Raw genomic sequence first — 24,511 nt, forward strand, 5'->3', positions numbered from 1 at the left:
TGTGAGAGACCCGGATCCCCCCGGCCCCTAACACATTTGCTGTATCTTTATTGCACTTTATCACATTGCAAACTATTCCACAAAAAATGCGGCGAAGGAGCCTGCTGCCGGCCCGCAGGGTCCGGGGGACGAATCTACAGCAGGACCCGAAGCAGTCGACGAGCTGCGGCCGGGTGCCACCCAACGAAGTCCGGGCGCCGCCAGGACAGCGGGTCGTTTCCGCCACTACGGAACTGCATGCGCGCGACCGTCAGCGCGCGTCCATCAGCGCGTGTCCGCGAGGGGACTCGCGGCCCCAACGAGGCCCCGGAGGGGAGCACAGAAGAGTTTTCATTCGGAGCCAGGTCTGGGGCACCAGGCCCCTTCGCGGGACCTGGCCACGGGATGCGGCCCTCTCGCGTGAACGTGGTGGGTGGCCTGGGGCCTGGCAGATGTCTGTGTTTACGTCCATAAGATCCGTGGATAAGTACAAAACCGTTGATACAGGCTCCTCTTCCTTACGAGAAGGGGGGGGGGGGTCGCCCCGCCGCCGGCCGCCTCTGTCTGTGAGCACACGGCGCCCCCTCCCTGACCATGTCCGGCCTTGAAATCAAATAGACTGCGTTCCGTGGGACCCACTGCCGATGACCCCACGTTTCCGAGGTTCCCAGCCGGGAGCTGGCCGCTGGCTCGAGTTCATGGCGCGCTCCCGTGTCCATCCGCGGCGGCGTGGGCCCCTGTGTCCCGCCGCGGCGCGGGCCGGCAGCTCCTGGTCACTACCTCTGGGCGGAGCCTCTGTGCTCGGGGTCCAGGTCGTCGTCCACCACGCTGCGGGGCCCGTCCTTCTCCACGCAGTCCCTCACGGTGCGCAGGACCACACGCAGCCGCCGGTCCAGGGCGTCCAGGTGCGGCCGGTACAGGACGGGCGCCACCAGGTCCTTCCGCAGGGACTCTGCCATCAGCAGGCTCAGCTTGTAGTCCTCCTTGGCCAGCAGCTGCAGCCGCAGGTACGTGGACTTCCTGATCCTGCAGGAGAGAGCAGGGGGACCTGGCATGGGGGAGCAGGTGCCGGGCCGCCGGAAACCCGGCGGGGGACGCGCCAAGGTCAAGCGCCTCCACAGCCCCAAGCAGGGTGGTCCAGCTCGGCCCCTGCCTCTGAGGGGCTAAGGCCCAGGGTCCCGCCTCCAGTTGCCCCTGCGAGCCCCACGCTGCCCAGTAGGACCCCGCACACCAGGGAGACGGCCTGGGAGGGAGGGCCCGCACTCCGCAGGGACGCAGCCCCCAGCTGGGCTCAGCATGCCATCTGAGCAGGGCGCACCCTGGGAAGTGCAGGTGGCTTTGCTCATAGCCTGCCCCGCCCCCCACAAAGGGGAGGAAGGGGGTTGGGGAGCCCTGCAGCCTGGCACAGAGCTCTGGAGAGCAGGACTGTCTGGGCCTCAGAGTGTTCGTACATAAGATGGGTTCTTAAGAAGACAAGGATCTCAGTCCTGGCAAAGGGCCGTAGGGTCCTGGAGCTCACGCTGGACAGGCATCGGGTGCTGGTGGGGTCAGGGGTCAGGGGCGGGTGCCGCCCCCTGTGCAGTGGGAGCAGGCCGTGGTCCCGCTGGGGCTGGGACGTCTCGTGTTTCGGCAGGGCGGGGACAGAGACGCCTGGTCTGCGGCTGTGGCAGCAGGTGCCTCTGCGGGCGACGGGGCCGCTCCCGGGGGTGCACGTACCTGCAGCACTGCTGCAGAGGCGCCAGGATGGACAGCTCGTCGTGGGAATGCTTCCCAAACCTGCGGGGAAGAGCGGGGCTGTCGGGGCGGCGCCCGGGGACCGCCCTGCGCCGGGGCCGCCACCCGGGCATCTGTCGGGGACGGGGCCGCGGCCTGAGCAGCTCTGAGGGCGGGGCCCAGGCACGCTGGGAGGGCAGGCCGCGAGGGGATCAGCCAGGCCAGCACCACGGCGCCTGTTACAGCTGGGCGCACGCGCCGCACGTCCACCACCGGGCACCCAGGGCCGGGCACGCGGAGCTTTCGCCGTCTGAACTGGGGGCCCCACGCATATACCCACTCGCTTCCTGTGCACCAAGCAGGCCGTCTGGCGGGGAGGCTGGTCCCAGATGCCAAGATGCAGGTGGGCGCCCCTGCCTGCTCCCCACAGCCTGCTCTCAGGGCTCCATGAGGGGGCAACAGGACCCAGCTCACAGGGTCAGCGTCATGACCTTCTCTGCCTCTGGGGCCCTGTTCACCAGTGTCCGGCATCACACAGAGTGGATGTTTGGGGGTGGCCACGTCCTCCCCAGAGGGCCCGATCCTGCTGCTCTGGGCTCGACCCAGGAAGGGGGACATGGCCTGCCCCTCTCCGCGGGGACGCGGCCTGCGCTTCTCTGCGTCTGGAGGGCGCACACGGGGCTCACCCCCTTCCGTTGTCCAGGTGAATGATGAACGTCTCGTTCCCAAACTTCTCGAACGTCTCATAGTGGTGGCGGTCCATGTTTCCTGTGGGGAGAAGCAGGTGGGCCGCGCTGAGTGTCTCCTGCAGCTTGGAGCCCCCCGCGCCCCCCAGTCTGACCTCCAAGCGACTGAGGAAAGGCGGGCTGGGCCCTCCACACCGCGTCCAGGCTCTGGGTGGACACCCAGCGCGGGCCGGGCAGCCCGCGGACGCACCCATGAGGAAGTCGAAAATGGTCATGTCCATGACGTCCAGGATGCGGTGGCTGCTGTCGTACGGGGGCGTCTGCTTCACCTCCTCGCAGTAGTCGGGGTCCACCTCCCACCTGCGGGGGGCCAGTGTGAGGGCCAGGCCCAGACCCGCTGCTGCAGCTGCCCCGCTCTGGGCAGCGGGGTCTACGCTGCAGCACGAAGGGGAAAGCAGGCACGATGCAGCGGCGTGCCCGCGGGTGCACACACACCTGCGGTGGGCCGGGCTGCATTAACAGGAGTATGGGGCCAGGAGGGGACGAAGCCGCTCAGCCCTGGGCTGATCACAGCTGGGGGCTACCATCAGCCCTGGACGCCAGGGTTTTGGACGGTCACTGTTAGGAAACAGGGCCTGGACGCCACACCTGCAGGGACATCTCAGCGGCCGGAGGAACGGAGGGACAATAAGGGCAGGAGGGAGTGAAAGCCGAGTACGAACGCTGAGACCCCGGTGGGCAGGAAGCACCCCGTGGGGCCACACTGTCTCGGAGCAGAGACGCCCATCCCGATGGCCTGTGGGAACGTGGGCCTCACACACTGCCGGGCAGGCAGAGCTGGGCACGCCTCCCTTCTCGGCCACCGCTCACACCCGTGTGGCGGGAGACACGGCCCGAGACCCCTCTGAGCTCAAAACGGAGAGAAGCAGCTCCCCAGCCCCGCAGGACAGGGCGGAAGCGGGAAGGGGAAGGGCCGGGCGCGGGGCGCGGGGCGCGCACTCACTCCGCCTTCTTGCGCTTGTGGTACGAGCGTCGCCAGGGGTTGCGCCACGTCTTCCTCTTGGCCAGCGACAGGTCTGGCAGGAAGGCGGCCAGCGAGCCCTCTATCTGGTCCGGCTTCCCGCACAGGGCGTGCTCCGTGGAGCAGTAATAGGAGCACTCCCCGTAGAAGCAGACGTTGTTGGCTGGGCGGGGGGACACGGCTGTTACGGGGGGCCCTCAGAGCAGCGCCGCCCCTGCCGGCCCCCCAGAGCGTCCGCCGGCCAGGCCATGTCCCCCTGCCCCGTCTGCTGGCAGGCAGAGTTCACATTCCATCTCCACCAAGCGCTCGGACCCCCCACGACAGGAAACGGAGGCCCAGACGGGGAGCTGACCTGCCCAAGGCCACACGGTGTGGTCTCGGACTTAGGGTCGGACCCCACATCCTTTCTGCTCACCCTCAAAATTAGGGGGAGTCTGGGAATTCTACGCTCGGTGTTCGAGGGCTTTAAAATGGCGTTCATGCTATCGAGAAAGTGAAGAGACAAACCCCGGAGTGGGAGAAAATGTTTGCAAAGCCACGGACCTGAGGCGGGCCTGGCGCCCAGCACACACGCAGGACCCTTACGACTCAGTGACAGCGTGGCCCGCCCGCCCGCCCGCGGCGACGGCTCCGAGTGCACTCAGCGCTCTGCCCCAGGCCCCTGTCCCCCCGCCAGCTGCTGGCCCCTCTCCGCCCGCCCCCGAGACAGCCCTGCCGGCGGTTCTGAGGGTGAACCCTGGACAGGAACGCAGAGACGTGCATCGAAGCGAAGGGAGGCCGAGCCGGGCGGCGGGCACGTGGGCACGAGGCGCTAGCGTCTTGCTATTTGAACCTTTGAAACAGATCGCTAGCAACGATGCAATAGGAATTGCAAACAGAAAGGGGTAAGGGGCAGCCACACGGCCTGGAGCGGCTCAGCCACAAGTGGCCCGTGGGCACGAGCTCTTGGGGTCAGGTCCATGGCCCACAGAGGACAGGGGTCTCCTCTGGGTGGACAATCTGGAGAAGGTCCCCGCAGAGGCCGAGCGTTTTCCACAATGAATTCGTCAAACCAATGGCAGAAGTAACCTCTGCGCCCGCCCAGGGACCGACCGCGCGTGAAGACGCAGCCGTTCGGGGGTGGACGCGCCTCGGCACGGAGGGGCCCGTGGCCCGTGGCTAAGAGAACACAGGAGGCCGATGACGTTACGCCCCATCTCGCTGCTGGCAGGGCTCACTCAGCGCGCAGCTCCTGTGTGCAGCGGGCAGGGGAGGGCAGGCTTCCCCAGGTGCAGGGTACCTGGCGAGATGAAGAATGTTCTCCACAGCTTCCTGTCTCGTGTGACATCCCGGATCTCCTTGGTCATGTTGATAGTCCTGCCGGCCACAGGGGGGACCCGGCGGAAGTCCAGGATCCTGGCGGGAAAGGGACGGGGAGGGGCCTTTATCTCATGTCCCGCTGGCCGGCTCCAGCTCCTGGTGGGGCCGACTCAACACACCTCTGCCCCCCGGGGCCGCTGGCTCTGTAAGACCAGGGTGCAGCCCGGGGCTCTGCATTCCAACCAGCCTGGGTGACACCTGGCCACACCCAAAGCACAAGGCTCAGACCCATGTCAGCCCAGGGGTCTGCAGTGAAGATGGGGAGCTCCAGAGGCCGAGGTGGAGTCTTCCCATCCTACAGACCCTCGGAGCCGACCCCAGAGCCAGGCCCGTGAGCTGCCCCTGTTGGGGGCAGAGCTCTGAGCTGGGGCTGCTGGCTGTTCCTCCCACAGGGCGGTAAGGGGAATTCCCGCCCTGCTGAGCAGAGCTGCCCCCAAGACAGGTGACCGCATTGGGGGCCCGTTTATACCACTCGAGCCTCTCGGTCCCACTGTGGCCTCCCAGAGAAATTCACACACGCAGTCCTCGAACCCTGCCCCTGTTTTCTGTCCTTTACTCCCGACGGCCCACCACCCGCCGGGGTCCCCGGCCACTCCTGGGCGTGAACAGACAGTGCCGTTCGTGGGACGTGGCAGCACGTCCACCTGGGCGGGGACGAGCAGGGACCGTCTCCCCCCCGGGGATGCTGGCGAGCCTGGGCTGGGGGCCGATCACACCTCGCAGCGCCTCGGTCTCCCCTCTGTGCAGTGGGGGAGCGATGCCCCGCTGGCGGGGAGCGGCGAGGGCTGCAGGGACGAGCGCGGCGCTCAGACCCGGCCTCCGCGGGGCGCCGCACGGCTCACCTGTCCAGGTGGGGCTCACCTGTCCAGGTGGGGCTCACCTGTCCAGGTGGAAGGCGGCGATCTCCGCATTGTGTCTCTCGTAGTCAGAGAAGTAAAAAAAGTCCGGGGGCGTCTCCTGCTCTCTCGTTTGCCTAGAGAAAATGGAGCGAAACAGAGGGCCCGGGCACTGAGGACGCCTTCCGGCGGGAGGCTCGTGCCCGCCCGCGAGCGCCGACTGTTAGATTTCCAAGAATTTTGTGAGCTGGTGTTGACACAGTCATCGTTAGGAACGGTATGAGCTCACGATTAAGTCGGTCGCACTTCCAAAGCGATCAACTCGTGGTCTCATCACTTCCCGGTTATCTTACGACGTTTCCGCTTCCGCCGCGCTCCAGCCCAGGCGTCTCTCACAGCTGCAGGCGGAAGCAGCCCGCGATGGGGGCGCACTTCTCCCCAACTCTACCATTAGGGACCTCGTGTTGGGAGCCAGCAGTCGCCAGGCAGGAAGTATTTGCACCATGGAAACTGGCGAGCTCTCCAAATCAGGCTTCCCTCCGCGGGGGGGCTGGTGTTATATACTGACCAGCCCCCACCGGGTCCACGCCACCGGCCACACACACGTGCTCCAGAAAGGCCTATGGCCGAGGGCAGCCTCTGGCCTCCGAGCCCAGAGATCTGCGGCTCGTGGACGGGGAGCATGCTGATGGCAAAGCTGCCCGGGGGTCACCTCTAAACGGAGCGCGGCCGACCAAGATCTGTCTGAGCCCCCAGGGGCCTTCTGGGCGGCCTGAGATGAGGGCTTCTCCCCCGAGAGCTCGGCACCACCGCACCGGGTCACTGTGCGCAGGGCCTGAGTGGGCGCACCTGCCACGCACCAGCTGCAGCGCAGGTGTTTAATAAACGGACGAACAGATGAGGGGCTGACGGAAGCAGCACAGGGAAGGGGCGTAAATCCGTCTGCAGCCTCGAGCTTTTCCACGGTCATTTCTTCAGTTTCCACCGTCACCACCAGCAGCACCACCAGCACCTCCACTACTATCTCCGTCGCCGCCACGACCACCCCCCGACCACTGTCCCTGCACACAGTGGCCTCCCGCTGCCCGATGAGCAGGGGCAGCGCCCGCGATGCCGAAGAGCGCGCCTTCCCATCTGCCAGCGCCTTGGCTGTCGCCCCCCTTCCCTCACCTGCGCGCAGGGCACACACCTGGAACGCAGGTGGCCCTGAGCCCCGCCGCTCTGGGAAGAGCGCAGCCACTTCCTGGGGGCTCCGTGACCAGGTTCGGGAACAGTGCCTGGCCCCGTCACAGCTCCCACCCCGGGGCTTTCCTCCACCCCAGGCTGTCCCCCGACTTGGCGTCCGGGGAGAACACTCTGGAAAAGTACCGAGCTCACTGCCCCGGGCGGGAGACTGGACTCGGCTGAACCCGGTTGCCTGGCAGCTTCTTCCTCCAGGTGCCCTGGCTGAAGGTGTGCCCAGGTGTGGGAGGCCTGGGCTTCTTCCTGGGGTGAGGGGCATGGAATCGTGGGAGGCGATGCTATCGGACCTGTGCGCTGGCTGGGCGCCCGGAGCCCGCGCCTGCCCTGACGAAGGGTGCAGACCGGGAGGCTGGGGACCAGCACTCTCCGGAGCAGTGCCCAGCAGTCAGGGTCCTCTCCAGCTGACCGCGGCGGGGGGCGGGGCACACCGAGACCCGAGACCCGAGGAACCAGGGATGGGAGGAGCCTCCTGGCCTGGCCACGCCCTCGCAGGCTGCCGCCCACCCGGGGAGGCTCAGTGCCTGGAGCCGCTCGCCCTTGCTGCCCAAGGTCAGAGCAAACACACCTGGCCTGGGCCCACAGCCAGGACACTCCAGGAAACCGAGGAGGCGTAAAGGCTGAGGACTCGGGCACAGACCACGGCTCAGTGACCGTCTCAGAGAAAGGCGGCCGTGGCAGCAGCCACAGGGGGATAAGGTGGAAGGAGACGCGGAACCTGGGAAACGCGCAAGGCCCGGTCCTGGGGCCGGCTCTCGACCAGCCCTGCTCTCTCAGGAAGGGCCCCAGACTGCGCACCTCTGCCTGGCACAGACGGTCGCCCTGAGGCCACGGGCCGCTTAAAAGTAGGCACTGGAGGGCAACCCCCAGGGGGATACCAGGCACCCTGACACACTCAGGCCCCTGGCCCGCTAAACCTCGGCGAGGGGCCACTAAGGACCAGTTCTTGGGGTGCCCTGCATGCCACATTCCCTCTCTTTCTCCTCCCCAGAGTGACACACCCAAATCCCCTTCCTTTAGAAGGCCTTCCTATAGCACAAAAGGAAACACAGGAAGAGCTGACTGTGGTTATTCGTACTAAAGTGAGAATGACTACCATGTCGACCTCTCCCCAGGAAGTCTATGAACTGAGTCCCCAGAACCTGTGCATATGGCACCTTATCGGCAAAAGAAACTCTGTGGAAACAATTAAGCTAAGGATCCAAGCTGGGGAGGGTACCCTGATTGTGTGCGGGAGACCGATGCCGTCACGATGCCGGGGCCGCGTGACAGGCAGGCGGCGGGAGGTGTGACTGCAGAGGAGGCTCCGCCGAGGCCGCGCTGGAGGAGGCTGCGGGAGCGCTGCCCCCTGCTCGCTGCCGCCCGGCTTTCCCTCCCGGAGCCTCCGAGGGACCAGCCCGCAGGCCCCTTAGATTCCAGGCCTTCGGGGCTCGACAGAGAAACGTCGTGTTGCTTTAAGCACTAAACCTGAAGCTGACAGAGAGGCTCTGGCGACGCCAAAGCAGCGCGCGGTGATCGGCAGCTCGGCAGCCGCCCGGCGCAGTGGGGCCGCAGGGTCACGGCGTGGGCAGGCGTCTCACGGGCAGTCGGTGCAGTCACGGCGCTCCGAACACTCACTCTGTCTCCCCGAACACTGACCGCTCAGGGGCTGCACATCACCCGCTTCCCCCTGTACAGACGAGGAGGCCGACGCAGGCAGAGGCGCGGGGGACGCGCCGCCGGGCGCTCCGGGTCCCGTCCCCGGGCCTCGAGCGGCAGGGCGTCTCCTGCCGCCGGCCGCGGTCAGAGCACAGGCGAGGCGGAGGGGCCGGGCGCGGTGTCTGCGGCCATCCCTGGGCCCGGCTGGGGCGAGCCCAGCGAGGGGTGCCTCCTGGGTGGGGCCGGGAGGGTTGGGCCGGGAGCAAGCGCGTCCCGTGGCTGGCAGCCGTTGCAGGCAGCACCAAGCTCACGTGGCCGTGCCCGAGTCATGACTCGGCATGCCGTCAACGACGGCGCCGTCACAGAGAAGTCTCTGCGCGCCCGCCGTGTTCGCGGGGCTTCACACGCGCTCACGCGCACGACTCCGCAGGCAGACGCTGCACTGGGCCGCAGCAGGTGGGGGCTGAAGGCCCGGCCCGAGGGCGCCCGCCAGCCAGCAGCAAAGCCGGGGCGAGGCTCACGACCCCGCACCGCCGCCGCCCGCCGCCTCCCGCGTGGCTTCGCGACACGGGTCCGGGTGGCCTACGTGCTGGGGGCTCAGAGGACACCTGCCTGAGTCCTGGCTGCTCTGACAGAAACCACGGTCTGGCGCTTCACCGAGGAGTCTACCCGTCACAGTTCTGGGGATGGAAGTCCAACCTCAAGGCGGGGGATGGACGCCCTCCCTCCTGGGGCCCTGGGGAGGGTCCTCCTGCCTCTCCCGGGGGCGGCTGGTGTCCCTCGGCCCCGTCTGTGCCTCGGCTGTCACCCCGCCTCCTCTGGTTTCTCTGTGTCCCGTCTCTCCCCGCCCTTCTTTCGAGGACACACGAAGGCACCTAGGGCCCACCCCACCGATCCACAAACAGGGCGACATGTGCAGGTTCCGGGGTCAGGGCCCGCTACCCTGGGGCAGACGTCACAGAAGGGACAAGGCTTCGGGCCCAGCTCCAGGGTCACCTCACGGAGGCGAAACACCGGAGGAGGTGGCTTCCCTCCCTCTGCCCCACGAGCGGGCCTGGCTCACCGAGTGACTGTCCTCGGTGCCGTCCCGTCCCTCACACCGCAGAAAAACACCGCCTCGGCACAAAGCGGACACACTAAGCTGCTTAACGCCTGGCCGGCAGGTCGCCTGCGGGGGAGGAGAGCGTCCCCCGGCAGTCACTTCTGCGTGACCTTCCTGCCCTGGAGCTCACAGCCAACATTTCCTGCTCCCTTTGGCGTCATGTGCCACAGCCCCGCAAATGTCGGGGACCCGTTTGTCTGGTGACACATGCTCATCCTGTTCAAAACCTCAGTGCCTGATTGTGCATTGACTCTCACGCGTGACGGACGGCAGGGTGGATCTGAACCGTGGTGACGGCCAGGACGGCCAGGCCTCGGGCCCTGGCTCTGCAGACAGGAGGGGATGGTCCCAGGGCGCTCAGGCCCGGCCGAGCCTGTGCCTGCCCGACACACCTGCCGCGCACGCAAGTCGGAGTGGCCCCGACCGGGAGGGCGGCAGCGTGCGCGAGGCGCGGCAGGCCGGCTGCGGGGAGGGACCCCACGGTGTCCCCATACAACCTGAGGTGCTAAGGTCTGACCAGGCTTCCAGTCCAGACACGGAGGGACCCCCTCTGCTAAGGCACTGTCCCTGTAGGCTGGCCAGCGGACTGACGTCTGCAGGGCCTGGGGGGGGCATTTTGGGGTGCGGTGGAGCCGGGCGTGGGCCAGCTGTGTCAGCCCGATGTCGATCTCGTCTGCAAACAAGACCAAGGTCTCGGCCGAGGTGGCCCAGGCTGGGACCCTCGCCTGCAGGGCTGTCCCGCGACACGGCTGTCACACATCTGCTCGCGGCTGGCACTGCCCAGCGGGCCAAGCCAGCGGGGTCGAGAGGCAAGCAGATCAGGAGACCGCGTCGGCCCTGGAACATGCCGCCATGCTGGAGGCCTCCCGAGGCTGCGCTCAGCTCCCAGGCCCCCGTGGCTCGGGGAAGCTGCCGCCTTCCCGACAGCTGGGGTGCCGGCACCCCAGGAGTGCAGGGCAGGGGAGGGCCCTCGAGTCAGGAACGCAGACCCGGCTTGCTGCTCCCATGCTGGGCCGTGACGCCGGCTCCTGGCGGCCACCACGTGGGGAGGCTCTGCCGGGGCTCAGGCCTCCTGTCCGGGTGGGCGGGGAGGAGGCGCCACGGTGGACGGGCCGAGGGCAGCATCTCCCACCCACCTCTCTCTTTGTGGCAACATTTCTCGACCACCCCGGGCCCCATCCTGACCACGCCTGGCAGGCGGCTTCCCCCGGCACAAACCTGCACGGTCCCCCAGCCGGACAGCACTTCAGAACCTGTCGCAATCTGCTGCCGATCAGGGGACCGCAGCGAGCCTTCCGACCTGCCGTTCCCCCGGCACCTCCGGGAGACCACCGAGACCCCCCTCAAAGTGGGACGCGGTGGGAGAAAAGTCACTCGCTCCTTTGGTTGGGTGGAAAAATTAGCTCCGAAGAGACTCTTAAACCTCCTACAATTGAATGAAAACCAATTTAAGGACAATTCGAAGAAGACTGGTAACTGAGAAGAAACTCTGAGGTCATGTCCGTTTAGGATTTAGACCTGATTTCGAAGGCACAGTGGCCGGGGGGGCTCTGCTCGGAGGTTCAGGGTCTGCTGTGTTCGGGCGCCCTCTGTCAGCTCGCCCCATCTTCACAGGTGTGGCCGGGGAACGAAACCCAGGTGGACACACCTGCGGGTTCCCCAGGTGGGGGGGGCGCACCCCCCCTTCTGCAGCAGGACCCCCGAGGTCCCTCGTTTACTTTAAGCGTAATGAGAAGACAGGACGTCGCTGCTGGTAGCCTACAAACGGCGGCTGGCGACGGGGCGGGGGTGCGGCCCCCCCCACCCCGCAGGAACACCGCGCAGTCGCGGAGGCCGGCGTCGCTGAGGAGGTCTCCCCTCTGTGACTTCTCCTTTGGGGGCGTAACACGCTGTCGGGCGCGGGCGGACTGCCCTTGAAAGGAACCCCCGACTTGCATTTTCGTCCCGCGTACACGGGAAATGAAGACCACACTTCCCTTCCCCGCCTTTTAATCTTCTTTCCCTCTCGTGACAATTAGAGCGAGGGCCGCACACAGCAGGCGCCCCAGAGACCCAGCCGGGGGAAGCTGCTGCTCGGAACGTTTCTGGAAATGCTGACTGGCTCGCTTTGCGTTAAGCAAAGTGGATAATCTTTCCCAGGAGCGGAGGGTGCACGCGACCGTCAGCGAGGGCAGCGGCCCGCCGAGCTCGGGGACGGGGACGGGGACGGTGGGTGGCCGGGGCCCTCAGCTCGTCCTGCCCTCCCCCAGCCTCAGACCTGGAACCCGCACACAGATGTTGCTGGAATGCTCTGCCCTAGACCCTCCCACGCCTGGTCGTCGCCTTGCTGCTCACCCCGGCTGAAATGCCACCTTCTGACAGGTGCCGCTCGGGGTGTCTGGGGGAGGACCGCAGGGACGCCTTGGTTCACGGAGAGGCCTCGCCTGCCCCTCGGCCACCTCTGCCACGTCGCTCAGCTGGAACCTCCCCACGGCTCTGCCCTCTGAACTGTCCGCGTTTGTCTGTTCACATGGCTGTGGGCGCCTTTCGGGGCGTGAGCTCCAAGCCGGGAGGGGCCACAGGCCTCCCGTTCACCGCTGACCGCGTGGCGCTGCCACGGCGCCTGCAGCGGCACTGGAGGCTGTGCCGGGCTGGCGGGATACAGGGCAGGGATGGCCCTACCACCAAGACCCACAGGGGACGGTGTTCGGACAGGGCCAGGGCGGCCCCATCTCGGCCTGGGGTCTGACAGCTCTGAGCCCAGACGGGACACAGGGGCTTTGGGCAGCTTCATGTGGAGCAGGTTAAGATCTGACTAAGGTCCGGGCCTGGTGGTCCCCAGGGGAGGATGCCAGGGTCCTGGGAGTCGAGTGAGGGCGGAGAGTGGTGCAGAGGCCAGCCCAAGCTGAGCGTGGGCACAAAAGGGTCCTTGTCCGCCTCTGGCCAGGCCCAGGCCTCTGCTGGCTCCACACCCAGTGACTGGTGACTGCGCAATCTGTTTGCCTTTGGGGCCTGAGCGAGCGCCATGGGGAGAAAACATGCATTATTTATCAGAAGAGCTCAAATACTTGGAAACTGCTAACTGCTCAGTCCCTGGTCCTCGAAATCCTTTCATTGCCCCAAGCCTGCGTCGGCACGAGCCCGGAAGCCTTCCTGCCCCGAGGACACTGCTCGCCCCGCGAGGCCCAGCTCAGGGGCCTCCTGCCAAGGCTGTTTAGCTGGCCCTCCCCCAACCCCTGTGCAGCATCTCCCCGACATCCGCCGTGGACTGGCGCGTGGGTCTGTCCACCTGCCACCTGAGCTCTCACCCCGGGGGGCCGTGTCAGCCCTGCTCCGAGCACAGTGAACACAGGACCAGACACAGCTGCCCGGGTCTCCTGCCGGCACCCGCTCCACGCTCACGCTGCTGCCTGGCAGTCACACGCACTCAGAGAAGCCCGAACTCGGCGTCTGCATGAGAAACCCCCCCCGGCCCCGCCCCTGCCCCCCGCCCCCCACCAGTGCCTCTGCGGCCGCCTCTGTTTATACATCTCAGCTGCAAAGAATTCCTGAGCCTCGAAACAGCTGTTCACAGGCGGCTTCTCTGAGAGATGCAGACACACACACACACACACACACACACACCCCACACACACACCACACACACACACACATACACATTTCTATTCTTTGCCAAAGGAAAGAAAGCAGATGGCCAGCGGGGAGGTTCTGGGCTTGCACAGGACACATAGGCTGGCCCGGCAAGAACAGGGGACCCCAGGCAGACGGGACCCGCGGGGCTGGGAGCCCTGCCCTGCACGCCACAACCACAGCTGAACGGCAAACAGGAGACACATTGGAGCCCGGCACAAAACCCGCCTCGGCCACAGCTGTGAACGAGCAGCTGTATTTTGTTCAACCCACAAAGTATCTGAAATGTCTCCGAATTAGTTATCATCCTTCTTAAAATCTGAAGATTAAGCAGAAAAATAAATCCGTATTTCTAGTTTATAATGAAAATTAGAGGGTCGAGATGGCGGAGTAGGGGGGTGCTATGCTGCCTCCTCTCGTGAGCACATCAGAATTGCAACTAAACCACAGAGCAGCCATCATTGGGAGTCGCCTGAGGTCTGGCTGAACAAAAATTCTACAACTGGGCAGACGCAGAGGAGGCCACCTCGAGACTGGCAGGAGGGGCAGAGACGCGAAACAGCTGGTCGCACGCCCGCGTGTGGCGGTCGAGAATGTGGAGGATGTCTCAACTGTGGAGGTTCTCGACACCCCACGGAACGAGCAACCGAAGCCCCACACCAGGCTCCCCAGCCCGGGGTTCCAGTGCTGGGAAGAGAAGTCCCCACAACTTCTGGCTGCCGAAACCAGCGGGATGGTGGCTGAGTGCCACGGAGGGTGCCTGGAGAACCAGGCATCCTCTTAAAGGGGCCACACACGGGCTTACTTGCTGATGGACTCGCTCTGAGTTCCAGCCCAGAACAAGGGCTGGGGCGGCAGCTTGAAAAGCGCCAAGGACACACGGGGAGGGACCGAGTCGTCTGGCTTCGGGGTGAGGAATGGAGGGGTGGCTTTCTCCCAGACGGAAGTGCTGGTGGAGCGCTGGTTCCTGTGCTGGGCCCTCCCCTTCCCTGGGAGCGGAAGCAGGCGGTGCCATGTTGAGTGTCCATCAACCTGGCTAACACATCCACCCCACCCCCGTGCTTCCCTGAGATCCTGCCCCACCCAATGGGCAGACCACCCAAGCCGTTTAGTGGCTTTTTCATACATATGGAAGCCTGGCTTGGCTCACGCTGTGGACTTTCCTAAAATCTCTCCAAGGTTCACAAAACCCAAACAAGCAGCATCTGGCCTTGGCGTGCCCCACACCTCTTGCTGAGCAGCCCTAGCCCGGAACTAGCAGCAGCTGGCCTCGGTTCATGGTTTGGCCTCTTGAGGCAGCTCTACGCACAGTGCTGGGTGGCAGCCATCTGTGGATTGCTCGGTGACTCTTCCCAAGTGGTCCCAGGCAGGAGACAGGTTGGGGCTGAAGTTGGACTGTGGCGGGGGCCCTCCCGGGAGGCCTTGCCTGCACACCCTGTGGCCAGCTTTGGACTGAGCTGGAGCACCACCCAAGGGCAGACTGGGCAGGCACGAGAGCCCTGCTAAAGTGAATCCTGCTCTGTAGGGTCAGCCCCTCACCGGCCGGTCCTTACAACCAATCGGCCCGAGGGTCAGTCCCTCCCACTGATGTGCAAACAGCAGCCAAGGCTCAACTACGACAGGAGAGCACACAGAACCCAAACAGGGGACACGCCTGGAGCAGGTGACCAGAGAGACTGTGCTCTCTCTTGCCAGAGCAAACGGGGCCTCCTTTGGGGCTGACGGGAGGGGGTGGCCACGTGCGAGAGCCAAGGCCCGGGTCGCACACTTTCTGGCCGTCCACCAGAGTGGACTCGACAACCGCACGTCCTTCCTGAGATTCCCTGGGGCGGCCTGGCTTTCTAAGGTGCCTTCCCCACCGTCTCCACACAGTTCCATGGCCACCGAGTGCTTTGGTACCTATTCTGATAGCAGTCTTTATCTTCTCTAGAACAGGATAAACTACAGTCGGGGTCTCGGCCCACGCACAGGCTTCATACAGTCCGGCCGGCCCGGCCACTGGCATGCCGTCTGGCCGCTTTCGGGGTGGGCGAGCAGAGCCGAGAAGCTGAGACACAGGCCATACGGCCACAAAACCTAAAATTACGCCGGCTGGGCCTTTGCGGGGAAAACCCTGCCGCCCCGTGAGGTGTGTGGGGGTCATAGTCGCCTCCTTCCGAGGTGCGCTTCGGTGCCCACATTCGGGTTCCCTGCTTACAACAGGCACTCCCCCGGGCAGGGGGGACCCATCTGGCCTCGGCTGTGTCATAAGGGCCGAGGGCGGGAAGCGGGGAGGGGGCTGTGAGGGTGCCCGCTCTGCCGTGACGGGGAGAACGCGAGAGTCGTCCCCCGTAGTGCACCCCGAACACCTCTGGGGGCACACGCTGCGTGTTCCCCGGAAGCCGAGAGCCGGCTCGCGGCCCCCGCCCCGGCACAGCCCCGGGCCCGGCCGCTCTCTCCCCGCCCACCCGGCACTTACTTCATGGGCTTGAACAGTGCTTGCCCATAATTCTGGAACGTCATGACGAGCTTGAGCTGAGTGCCCCCCGACTTCATGGCTGCAGGGGAGGGAAAGAGACACAGGGTCACCCGCCGCCCCGGGCCGGCCTGCAGGCAGCGGGGCCGGCTCGCCACTCTGACCCCGTGGCCGGGCCCCTGGACGTGGCGGAGGGCCCCCGCTCTGCCTGGGAGCTTGGGGTTCCTGCAGCGATGCCGGTGTGCCGCCTCTCAGCCCGTGACGGCGATCAGCAGTCTGTCCCGCGGTCTCACCCACTGACAAAGGGACTGGCTTCTGGAACGGCCAGGTGCGCATACCTGTGAGCAGCACCCCCCTCCCGCAGACACCCACACCCACCCAGGTGAAGGCCGGGGGGGGCCTGGGATGGCTCGGGCCGTGGGCGGAGGAGGCCACCTGGGAGCAGAGTGCGGTGACGGGTGTCTGGGAAGGAACCAGGCTGGGACGTGAGAGTCTGTCCAGGTCAGGGAGGGCCTTCCAGGGTCTGGGAAGAGCCAAGGTGAGGAAGGGTGGCCGTGACCCTTGAACACAGTCGGCGGCTGAGGCAGAAGGAGGGCGCCACACTGGAGCCCCCCACCGGAGACCCCCACACCGGAGCCCCCCCACACCGGACCACTACAGCTGACAGCGTCGTCTGCGGCTGCCGTCCGCCCGGCCTCCCGCGCCGGCTCCCCAGAGCTCGCCCTCCCTCAGCTCAGTCTCCCCTGCTGTCTGGCGGGGCCGGCGGTCCCGGTGGCTCCCACACGGCCACCCGCTCGACCCCGTCCTGTGAGCGTTTGCCCCGGGCATGGCTGGGGCAGCCTGGCTGTGTCCGAAGGGACCCTGGTCTCGGCGTCCAGGACCTGCACCGAGTGACAGCTCTGGGCCAGGGCGCCACGTGGGTCTGCCGCGAAGCTGCCCCCGCCCGTGCCCTCCTCAGGAACACAGCCAGCCACAAACACCACGTCACGCCCAAACGCCACCCTGGGGGAGGACGCGTGGTGTGCGGTGGCCGCGTGAGGCCTTCAGGGACACGGCGCCCTGCCCGCGGCCCGCGAAGCGTGTGTGCGTCTGTGCCCCGCCCCGGCCGCCTCGGAGGGCGGAGGGCGGAGGGCGGAGGGCGGAGGGCGGAGGGCGCGTTTGCAGACGCGGGGACTGGAACTCTGCGAGGACCCCGACCCCCGCCCCTCCCCTCCGCTCTCCAAGCTTCTCCGGTGGACGTGGGTCTTTAGTCAGATGGAAACGGGGTGATCATTACAAAGTCGGTGGCCCGATGAAGCCCCGCTGACGCCCCCATTCCCATTTAGTATCCGGGGTCCCCGGATCCAAGCGCCCCTTCCTGGCCAGGCGGCGACGCACATCTGCTCTCTCCAGGGCTCGTGAGCCCCGTTTTCCCTCGCGACGAAATCTAAGGGAAGCTGGTCACGTGGCCATTCTCGTGCGGGAAGCAGGTCCCCGCCGCACAGCCACTGAGCCGTGGCTCCACGCCCCACCGTTAGGAAGTCAAGCGCGCCGACTCTCCCAGGGACCGAGGGCTCCAGAACAGCCACCGCTCAGCTCTGCTTCCCGTGGAAACCAGAGCCAGCGCCTCGAGTCCCCCGTCGGGGACGAGACCCCGGCTGCGCTTTGACGGGCCACCTCCCACTCCGCAACGTGCCGGCCTCACTCTGTAAGACCCCCGGACCACACGGACCCGGGGCACGCCTGCACTGCCAGCCCCACGCGGGCCACCGACATCACCACCCTCGGCCCGGGCCGCTCGGTGCGAAGCCGGACCCTGTGTCCCCAGGGGTCACAGCTAAATGTGGGGGCAGATGCCTCCCGAGAAGTGTGCAGTCACGGGGCCCTCAGAGGCCTGGCCCCGGGCCGCCTCCCCTGCTGCAGAGCCAGACACCGGGCCTGGGTGCCGCTCTGCTCACGGCTGAGAGCTGGGGCTGCTTCCTCTGGAAGAGGGGCCTTTTCACAAAAGTGACCCCCCTCCCGTCCGCATCTCCAGCCCCAGGCAGCAGGGATGGGGGCCCGGGGCCCCCGCGGCCCTTGTCCAGGCTCCGGCTCTGCCAGCACTGGCCACCCTGCCACGGAGGCGCTGGCCACGCGGGGAAGACACCGCCGGCAAGGCCCGTGCGAAGCCCCCGACAGGCCCGGAGCCTGCTCCTCGGGTTCACGTCCTTCCTCAAAATCTCCAGGGGTCTCGAGAATTTCAGATGGCCAAGGTGCAGGTGGGCCACAGGCGCCGCGTGAACGCTCGCGGGTTTATAAACGGTCTCATCAGCCAGGTGTCCCAGACAGGTGCAGGTCGGCTCAGGTGCGCCGTCGAACGAGCTACGCTGGGACTCCAGGTGTGCAGGCTAGGACCGCCCGGTGCCCGGCGTCCGAGCACTGGAGGCGAAGCCACTGGCCCATGCGCACTGTGGCCGGTGACCGGTGGGACCGGCACTCACGCCGGGCCCGCTGTCCTGCCCAGGGGACGGCGCCGGTCCCAAGGTCCCACCCTCTCGGCACTCCTTGGGCACCTGCAGAGCGACCGTGACGGGCCCACCGCCCAGGGCACAGGCTGGCATGAGGCCAGCTCAGACAGCCCGCAGGGGATGGAGGCGGGGGTACTCTCCACAGGCCATGCCAAACCAGAACCCCGGGGTGGGTGGGCCCCAGGCCACAGGCTCTGTCCACCACACTGCGGTGTCAGACAGCCCGGGCACCGCTGCCCGGCACAGGTGGGCGGAGGCTGCCCGGGCCCAGGCTGCTGGTGGCCAAGGGGGGAAGCAGCCCGGTGGCCCCTGGAGGGCTGCCCAGCCCCTGCTGCTGCTCCCAGAGCATGGCCCCCGCACAGAGCGGGCCTCCCAAGGGCTGGGAGGGGTTGTTCTGGGGGCGGGGTGAGCTTGGCCAGCCTCTGTGCCCCTGCAGCCCCCATCCCGGACCCTGCACCCCCCCCCGAGGGGGCAGCGCTGGAGGCCACAAGGCAAAGCATGGCTTAGCATTTCACGAGCTCGCTCACACTCACCACCTCGTCAAAATAAGACGGATTGTTCCCGACCCGCAGGGAAACTGAGGCACACGCGGACGGCAGAGCAGGCTCAGCGCGCTGCCCCGGCCCGTCTCAGCTCCCCGGGAGCCCCGCTCGCCCTTCTCCTGGGAGCTGCTGTTGTCCCCAGCCTCCTTCCCGACGGGGGTCACCTGTCGTCCCAAGGCCCCTCGACGCCATCGGCGCAGCTTCTAAGGCATCCGCTCCGGGTCGGCATGTCTCTCCTGTGCCCCCGGGACTCTCGGGTCGGGGGGCAGCGTAAGTCACCACCACCCAGACAGGGCCCGGCACGTAGGAGGAGTCCGAGAAAGCCCGCCGAGTGGACGGACGCGCCGGCCGACACACCGGGTGTTTCCTCGGCTGCCTCGGCCGCCCTCGGGAGCGAAGGACACGCAGCCGTGGCCTCTGCCGGACAGGCCCGCACGGCACGCCCCAGCGCGGCCCCTGCTCCGGACCCTGTAGGAGGCGCTCAGGTTCCTCCCGGGCCCCAGGCGAGGGCCAGGCCACTGCCACCACACAGGCGAGTCCCGCACACAGCCGGGCCGCGCCCGGGGAGCCAAAACCGCCGCCCAGGAACCCGGGGAGTCACTTGGCAGTCTCAGAGGTCACACCTGAGGGCACACCTGAGTCTCCTTCGTCAGCAACCGGACAGACCCCAGGTGACGGGAACCCTTTCAACGTCAAGGCTGCTTACCAGATACCAGGAAGGCAGGGCCCGGAGCCGCCTGCTCGCTGCACAGCGTGGGGACCTGCACCCACGTGTCACACCCCCGCCACCAGCCGCCCTGCGCCCCTCCAGCCTGAGCGCACCCTGCAAAGCCCCTGGGCACTGTTCCCAGGACCTCGGCCCATCCCCCACGCCTCTCCAAGCCCTCAGTGACTAACAGGGACCTTAGGAAACAGTCGCCTACAGGCCCGAGAACAATGGCACCAAACCCCGCTCCAAACCGCAGCTGACACATTTTCCTGAAATTAGTAATCAGATGCCCTTCCTCGTCTGAATCAGCAGATCCCAAAGGACGCAGAGAAGGTGCTCGAGCCGCTAAGTGCAGGGGCCTCCGCCCTGGCTGGCGGAGCCCGGGTCGGTCCCTGTCCACACAGCTGCGCAGGGGCGTGGCCTGGAACGTGCTGTGCCCCCCTCAGGCATCGGCCCCTCCGTCACTCAGCCGGCAACGGCACAAGGCGGCCCAGCCTGCATGCAGGCGCCTCCACCTGGAAGCCTGCCGGCATACGTCAGCCCGGCGGCGACGCTCCAGCAGGTGGCCGGCCTCCCAGCTCCCCAGCCCCAGCAGCTGCGGCCCCGTGGCAAAGGCGGGCGCGGGCACCCACCGACGCTGGTGATCTTCTGCAGCCCGAGGTCGCGCAGCAGGGCGTCCACCGCGGGGGCGTGTCTGGGGTACAGCTCGTAGCGGTTGATGCCGAGGTGGAACTTGAGCCAGTTGGGGTAGGCATCCGCCGCCGCCTCCCCGGCGGGTGAGGGCTGCTCGTCCTCGGGACCTTCCTGCGGCCTGCGGGAAAGGAGGCGACCCAGAGTCAGCGGCGAGAGGACAGGGCACCGGGGGAGCTGGCCGCAGACGCCAAGGTTCGACCTCTGGGTCCAAGAACGCGGCTGCACCCAGAGGCGCCCGCTCAGACGGGGCCCTGTGGCGTCCGCACTTTGTCTGTGGCTGCTGCTCGCCAACTAATAACACATCTCGAGGCCCGTAATTCCCGCCTCTCCTCAGAGCCGCCAAAGAGGGCTGTAACTAATGTGGCCCGGTCCCAGGACGCCGGCAGTACGCCCACTGCCTCTGACCCGGGGTCTCCCAAACAGCCCGGCGGGCGCGATGTCGTCAGCTCGGGGTCCGAGGGGCTGTCGGCCCTTCCCGGGGGCAGGTGGGCGAACTCAGCTGTGACCACAGACTGTGTGCAAGTCACAGACACGCCCAGCCTCTCGGAAACGCTCCCCGGGAACTCTGCTGCGGTTCCGACCAGGGCTGGAATGATGCAAGAGGCTAAATTTAATTTTAATGAGAGCAGCCTTGGGTGGGGAGAGGAAGGAGGCAGGCGCTCGCTCGGCTGAGGCTCCGACGGAGGACCCGCCACCCGCGAGGCCGGCCGGACATCTCTGCAGCCGCGGGCCAGTCTGGGGGAGGGCAGACCCTGCCTGCTGCTGGCCTAGCGCGCACTCACCTACGAGCGAGGCCTTTCGCCCCCAAGCCCTGCCCCACAGTGGACACGACAGGCGGCTCTGTCACCGCTACCGGCTCTGGGCTCTGTCCTCCTGTGACGAGCCACGGGCCCAGGCCACCGCTCCCATTCTCAAGTTTCTGGGCACTTCCTCGAACCCGGCCAGCAGCCCAAGTCCAGAGACCACCAGACAAACACGTTGGTGTGTTTAGACAGAAAACTCGGAGCCTGGTCAAATTTCAGGGAAGAAAGGATTTAATAAGATGTTTCGGAACCCGGGCCCCCTCTGCTGTGGCCTGGGCAACCTTTCGCAGGTAGTTATTTATTCTGGCCTCACCGCTAGTTAATGTTTGACTGACTAGCTCTGGGCTGCAGCATCTGCTTATTCTGCTCTTTGCGGCTGAGGAAGGCCCTGGGGGAAGGGTCGAGACCAGGACAGTTGAGAAAGAAGCCTCTGGGGGATGCGGTTGGCCTCTCCTGAGGCTGTCACCCCTCCACCTGTTCCCCACGCCCATTGGGACAGCGCCTTTGTTAATGGCTCTGGGCACACCCTCTGCTGTGTGCCCGGTAACGGGTCCATGGGGCTCTTGGGGCCTCTCCACACCTTCCTGAAGTGTCTGGCAGAAAATGTCACCTGGATCTGAAATCTGGGAGCCAGCGGCTCCCCAGGCAGAGGTCAGGGGTGGGCTCCCGTGTGCCCCCACGCCACCCCGTGTGTGCACTGCCTGACTCCGCCTCCCAAGCCAGTGACCAGGGCCTTGCGGGCTAGTCCCCTGTTCCGGGGCCCAAAGCTCGGGCCGTCCCCAGGCTCTGCGCTGCCCAGTCCGCCTGCCAGGCCACTAGCCACAGCGAACAGCTCCCTTCTCACGGAGGCGGCCTCTCAGGAGACAAAGGCAGCGCCCAGAGCAGCGGGTGGCAGGCTGTGGGCCTGCGCCAGCGTCCCGGGGCCTCCGGGCTGGGCCTGTCCACACGCCGCGGGGGATGCGCAGCGCACAGTCCCGGGAGGGGCGCGCGCGTCCGACTTCACTCCTCCGCCAGCACCCGGCCGCCCCTGCGCCCCACTCACCAGTTGGGGTTCTCCGCCGCGGCCCTGGGGTTGAACCTGATGTCACTCTTCACGTTGAAGAGGACGTCGTCCTCCGTTAGCGGGGGGACCGCGACCTGGTACAGCGGGTGTTCAAACAGCCTGGCCAGGAGGGAACCATCCTCACTCGGGCCCGGGGGCGGCTCTGAGCGGCGGGCGCCGGGGTCGCGGAGCAGCGGCCGGTGCGCCGGGTCGCGGGGTCGCGCGGCGCCGGGATCCTGCCGGCGCAATGCGCCCTCGGCCGGCTCGCCTGCGGGCGGCAGTTTCTCCAGCGAGTGGGACGTAAGGTTGGAGGAGGGGTCGGAGCTGAAGTCCTGCAAGATGCGCAGCGTGTGTTTGTTGGGCCAGCCCGAGTCGCCGGCGGCGGCGGCGGCGGCCGGAGGCTCCCCAGGGCGGCCCCGCGCCTGGGCCCAGCCGGGCGCGCCCTGGGCCGCGGGCTGCGCGCAGGAGCAGCCGGGCTCGCCCGAGGGCCGCGCGGCGCGCCGCTCCAGCTTGGGCAGCAGGTCCAGCGCGACGTGCAGCGCGCAGGCCAGCAGGAACGCCCCCAGGATGAGCGCGCGGAACCTGCGCACCAGGATCATCTTCGCGCGCGGGGCTCCGGCGGCCTCGCGGCGCGCTCCGCCCGGGCCCCTCTAGTCTTCGCTAGGCGCGAACGCGGCGCGGCGGCTCGGGTCAAGGTCCATCTGGCGTGGGCCGGCTACCAGCTCTGGGGCTGTCCCCCGGCGCGCGGCACGTGCAGGGCGCCCACCGCCAAAGCGCCTTCTCGCCAGGCCATGTCCGGGCCGTTCCCGCTCGCCTCTCCCGAGCGGCCGCGCCCTCGGAGGCCAGGCCCAGCTGCCCTCGTCCGCGGAGCTGGCGGCTCAGCCGGGTGAGACCCGGTGCACGCAGTGGCCGGCTCGGGTCTCCGGGGCCACGGCCGAGCTCATTGGGCGCGCACGGACCCAACGCTGCGGCCCATTCCGGCCGGGGCGCGGCGGCCTGGGGGTGGGGGCGGCGACCGCGCGGCGCAATCCGATCCGCGGCTCCGTGAGCCGCGCTGGGCGCCGGGCCGGCCGGGCGGAGAAGGGGCGGCTCCTCGGGCAGGGCTCGGCTCCCTTAGGCTGCGGCCCGGAGGCGGGGGCCTGGAGGGGGGGGCCGAGCCGCGGGGCCGCGGGCGCCGAGCGGGGGGCGGGGGCGCACGGGGCGGCGGACGAGATCCCCCAGCAGGTGCAACGTCCGTCCCCTGCGCGCAGCGCCCGCACGGCCGAGCCTCCCGGCGCCCCGCGCCCGGCTGGGCAGATATCCGAGCGCCGCGGAGCCGCCCCCCGCGTCAGCGCCCGCAGATTGGCGGAGCCGCGGCCCCGCGAGTCACGGCCGGGCCCCGCCCGCTCCGCTCCCTCCTCTTTCTCCTCCCCTCGGCCGCGCCCCGCGACGCCTCTGCAGCTCCGGGCCCGCTAAGGGGCGGGCGCCTCCCTCCGCGGTTTGCCGAGGGAGGACGGAGCCGCCCTAGAGAGGCGGGCGCGCCGGGGGCCGGCGGCGGGCGCTGTCCCCGGCCTGGCCGCCGCCCCGCGACCTCGGCCCGTCCCCGCCGGCCGCCGCTAGCCGCGGCCTCCAGGCTCCTCCCCAGACGAGCGAGGGCCCAAGCCCAGGCCAAGTCCCTCCCCGGAGCCGCTGGGCGTCTGCGCCGCCAGACGGCGACCTTGCGCCCCGCGCCCCCGCTTCGGGCGAGGGGGAGGAAGAGGCCACCGGGCCTGCGCCGGACGGAGCGAGAGCAGCGCGGGATTTGACCCACATCTGGAGGTTCCTGGTGACCGCCAGGCCGCACGCGCCCCGAGGGGACCACGCCTGCGCCCTGACCCTGGGGTGGGCCGGGCGCTGAGCGGTACCGGTGCGCGTGGGAGGAGCCGCCTCCCCGCTTTGGGCGTGTGTGCACCTCATTTGCCTCCCGGGTGCCCAGACTCGCCAGCCGCGCCCAGGGACACAGTACTTATAGATGAGACCTCTCCTGAGCACACACAGCTTCTGGCCCCCGGGCCCCATGGGGGCAGGGGGTGCGAATGTCAACCAAAGTCACGGTTAGCGAGGTGTGTGAACCCCGCGGCAGGCGCCACACCCTCCCAGAGGCCGCGGGTGCAGAACCCGGAGGGCCTCTGCTCCCCCCCTCACTCCCTGTGCTCCCGGCTGCTCCCCAGGAGCTGCCGCCTCGGGGGACTCCCTACCGAGTCTGGGTGCCTGGCTTGCAGTGGGAGCCCACTAGAAACTCCGGAGCAAGGAGGGTCCCAAACCCCTCCCCCGTCGGGGTCTCCCAGGCCACCGAACTATGGGAAGGGCTGGGCTCGGCCCTCCTGGAGCTGGAAGTTGGGGGAGCAAGCGGGTGGAGCTGGGTTTCACTGGGGAGACCGTTTCATCCTTGGAGATGGAGCCCCCCCCCCTCCCTTCGCACGGTCAGCGCCGTTTATGTGCAGAAGAGGTAACTGGACAGGGTCACCCAGCGAGGCCCCGGAAGTGACGTCCGGACTGAGACGGAAGAGGAAAGGCAAGCCGCCCCTCGCGGGTGGGAGGGGACAAGGACTTCCCGTGTGATGTGAAGGTCTGTGGTCGC

The 24,511-nt window shown here is 67.5% G+C and overlaps 1 protein-coding gene across 1 annotated transcript; it reads right to left on the reverse strand.

The window, feature by feature from the left end:
- FAM20C (FAM20C golgi associated secretory pathway kinase) lies at positions 1 to 23,178 on the reverse strand. The gene is made up of 10 exons (XM_016166103.2): positions 21,913 to 23,178; positions 20,007 to 20,185; positions 15,641 to 15,719; positions 5,639 to 5,731; positions 4,679 to 4,794; positions 3,382 to 3,562; positions 2,629 to 2,738; positions 2,379 to 2,460; positions 1,696 to 1,755; positions 1 to 1,005 (listed from the first exon to the last, which is right to left on the reverse strand). Exons 1-10 carry the CDS (start codon positions 22,509 to 22,511, stop codon positions 756 to 758), a joined length of 1,749 nt encoding a protein of 582 aa, XP_016021589.2. The 5' UTR covers positions 22,512 to 23,178; the 3' UTR covers positions 1 to 755.
- Positions 23,179 to 24,511: the final 1,333 nt, after the last annotated feature.

The sequence above is a fragment of the Rousettus aegyptiacus genome, unplaced genomic scaffold, assembly GCF_014176215.1.
Source record: "Rousettus aegyptiacus isolate mRouAeg1 unplaced genomic scaffold, mRouAeg1.p scaffold_m13_p_7, whole genome shotgun sequence".
In the NCBI taxonomy this organism is placed as follows: Eukaryota; Metazoa; Chordata; class Mammalia; order Chiroptera; family Pteropodidae; genus Rousettus; species Rousettus aegyptiacus.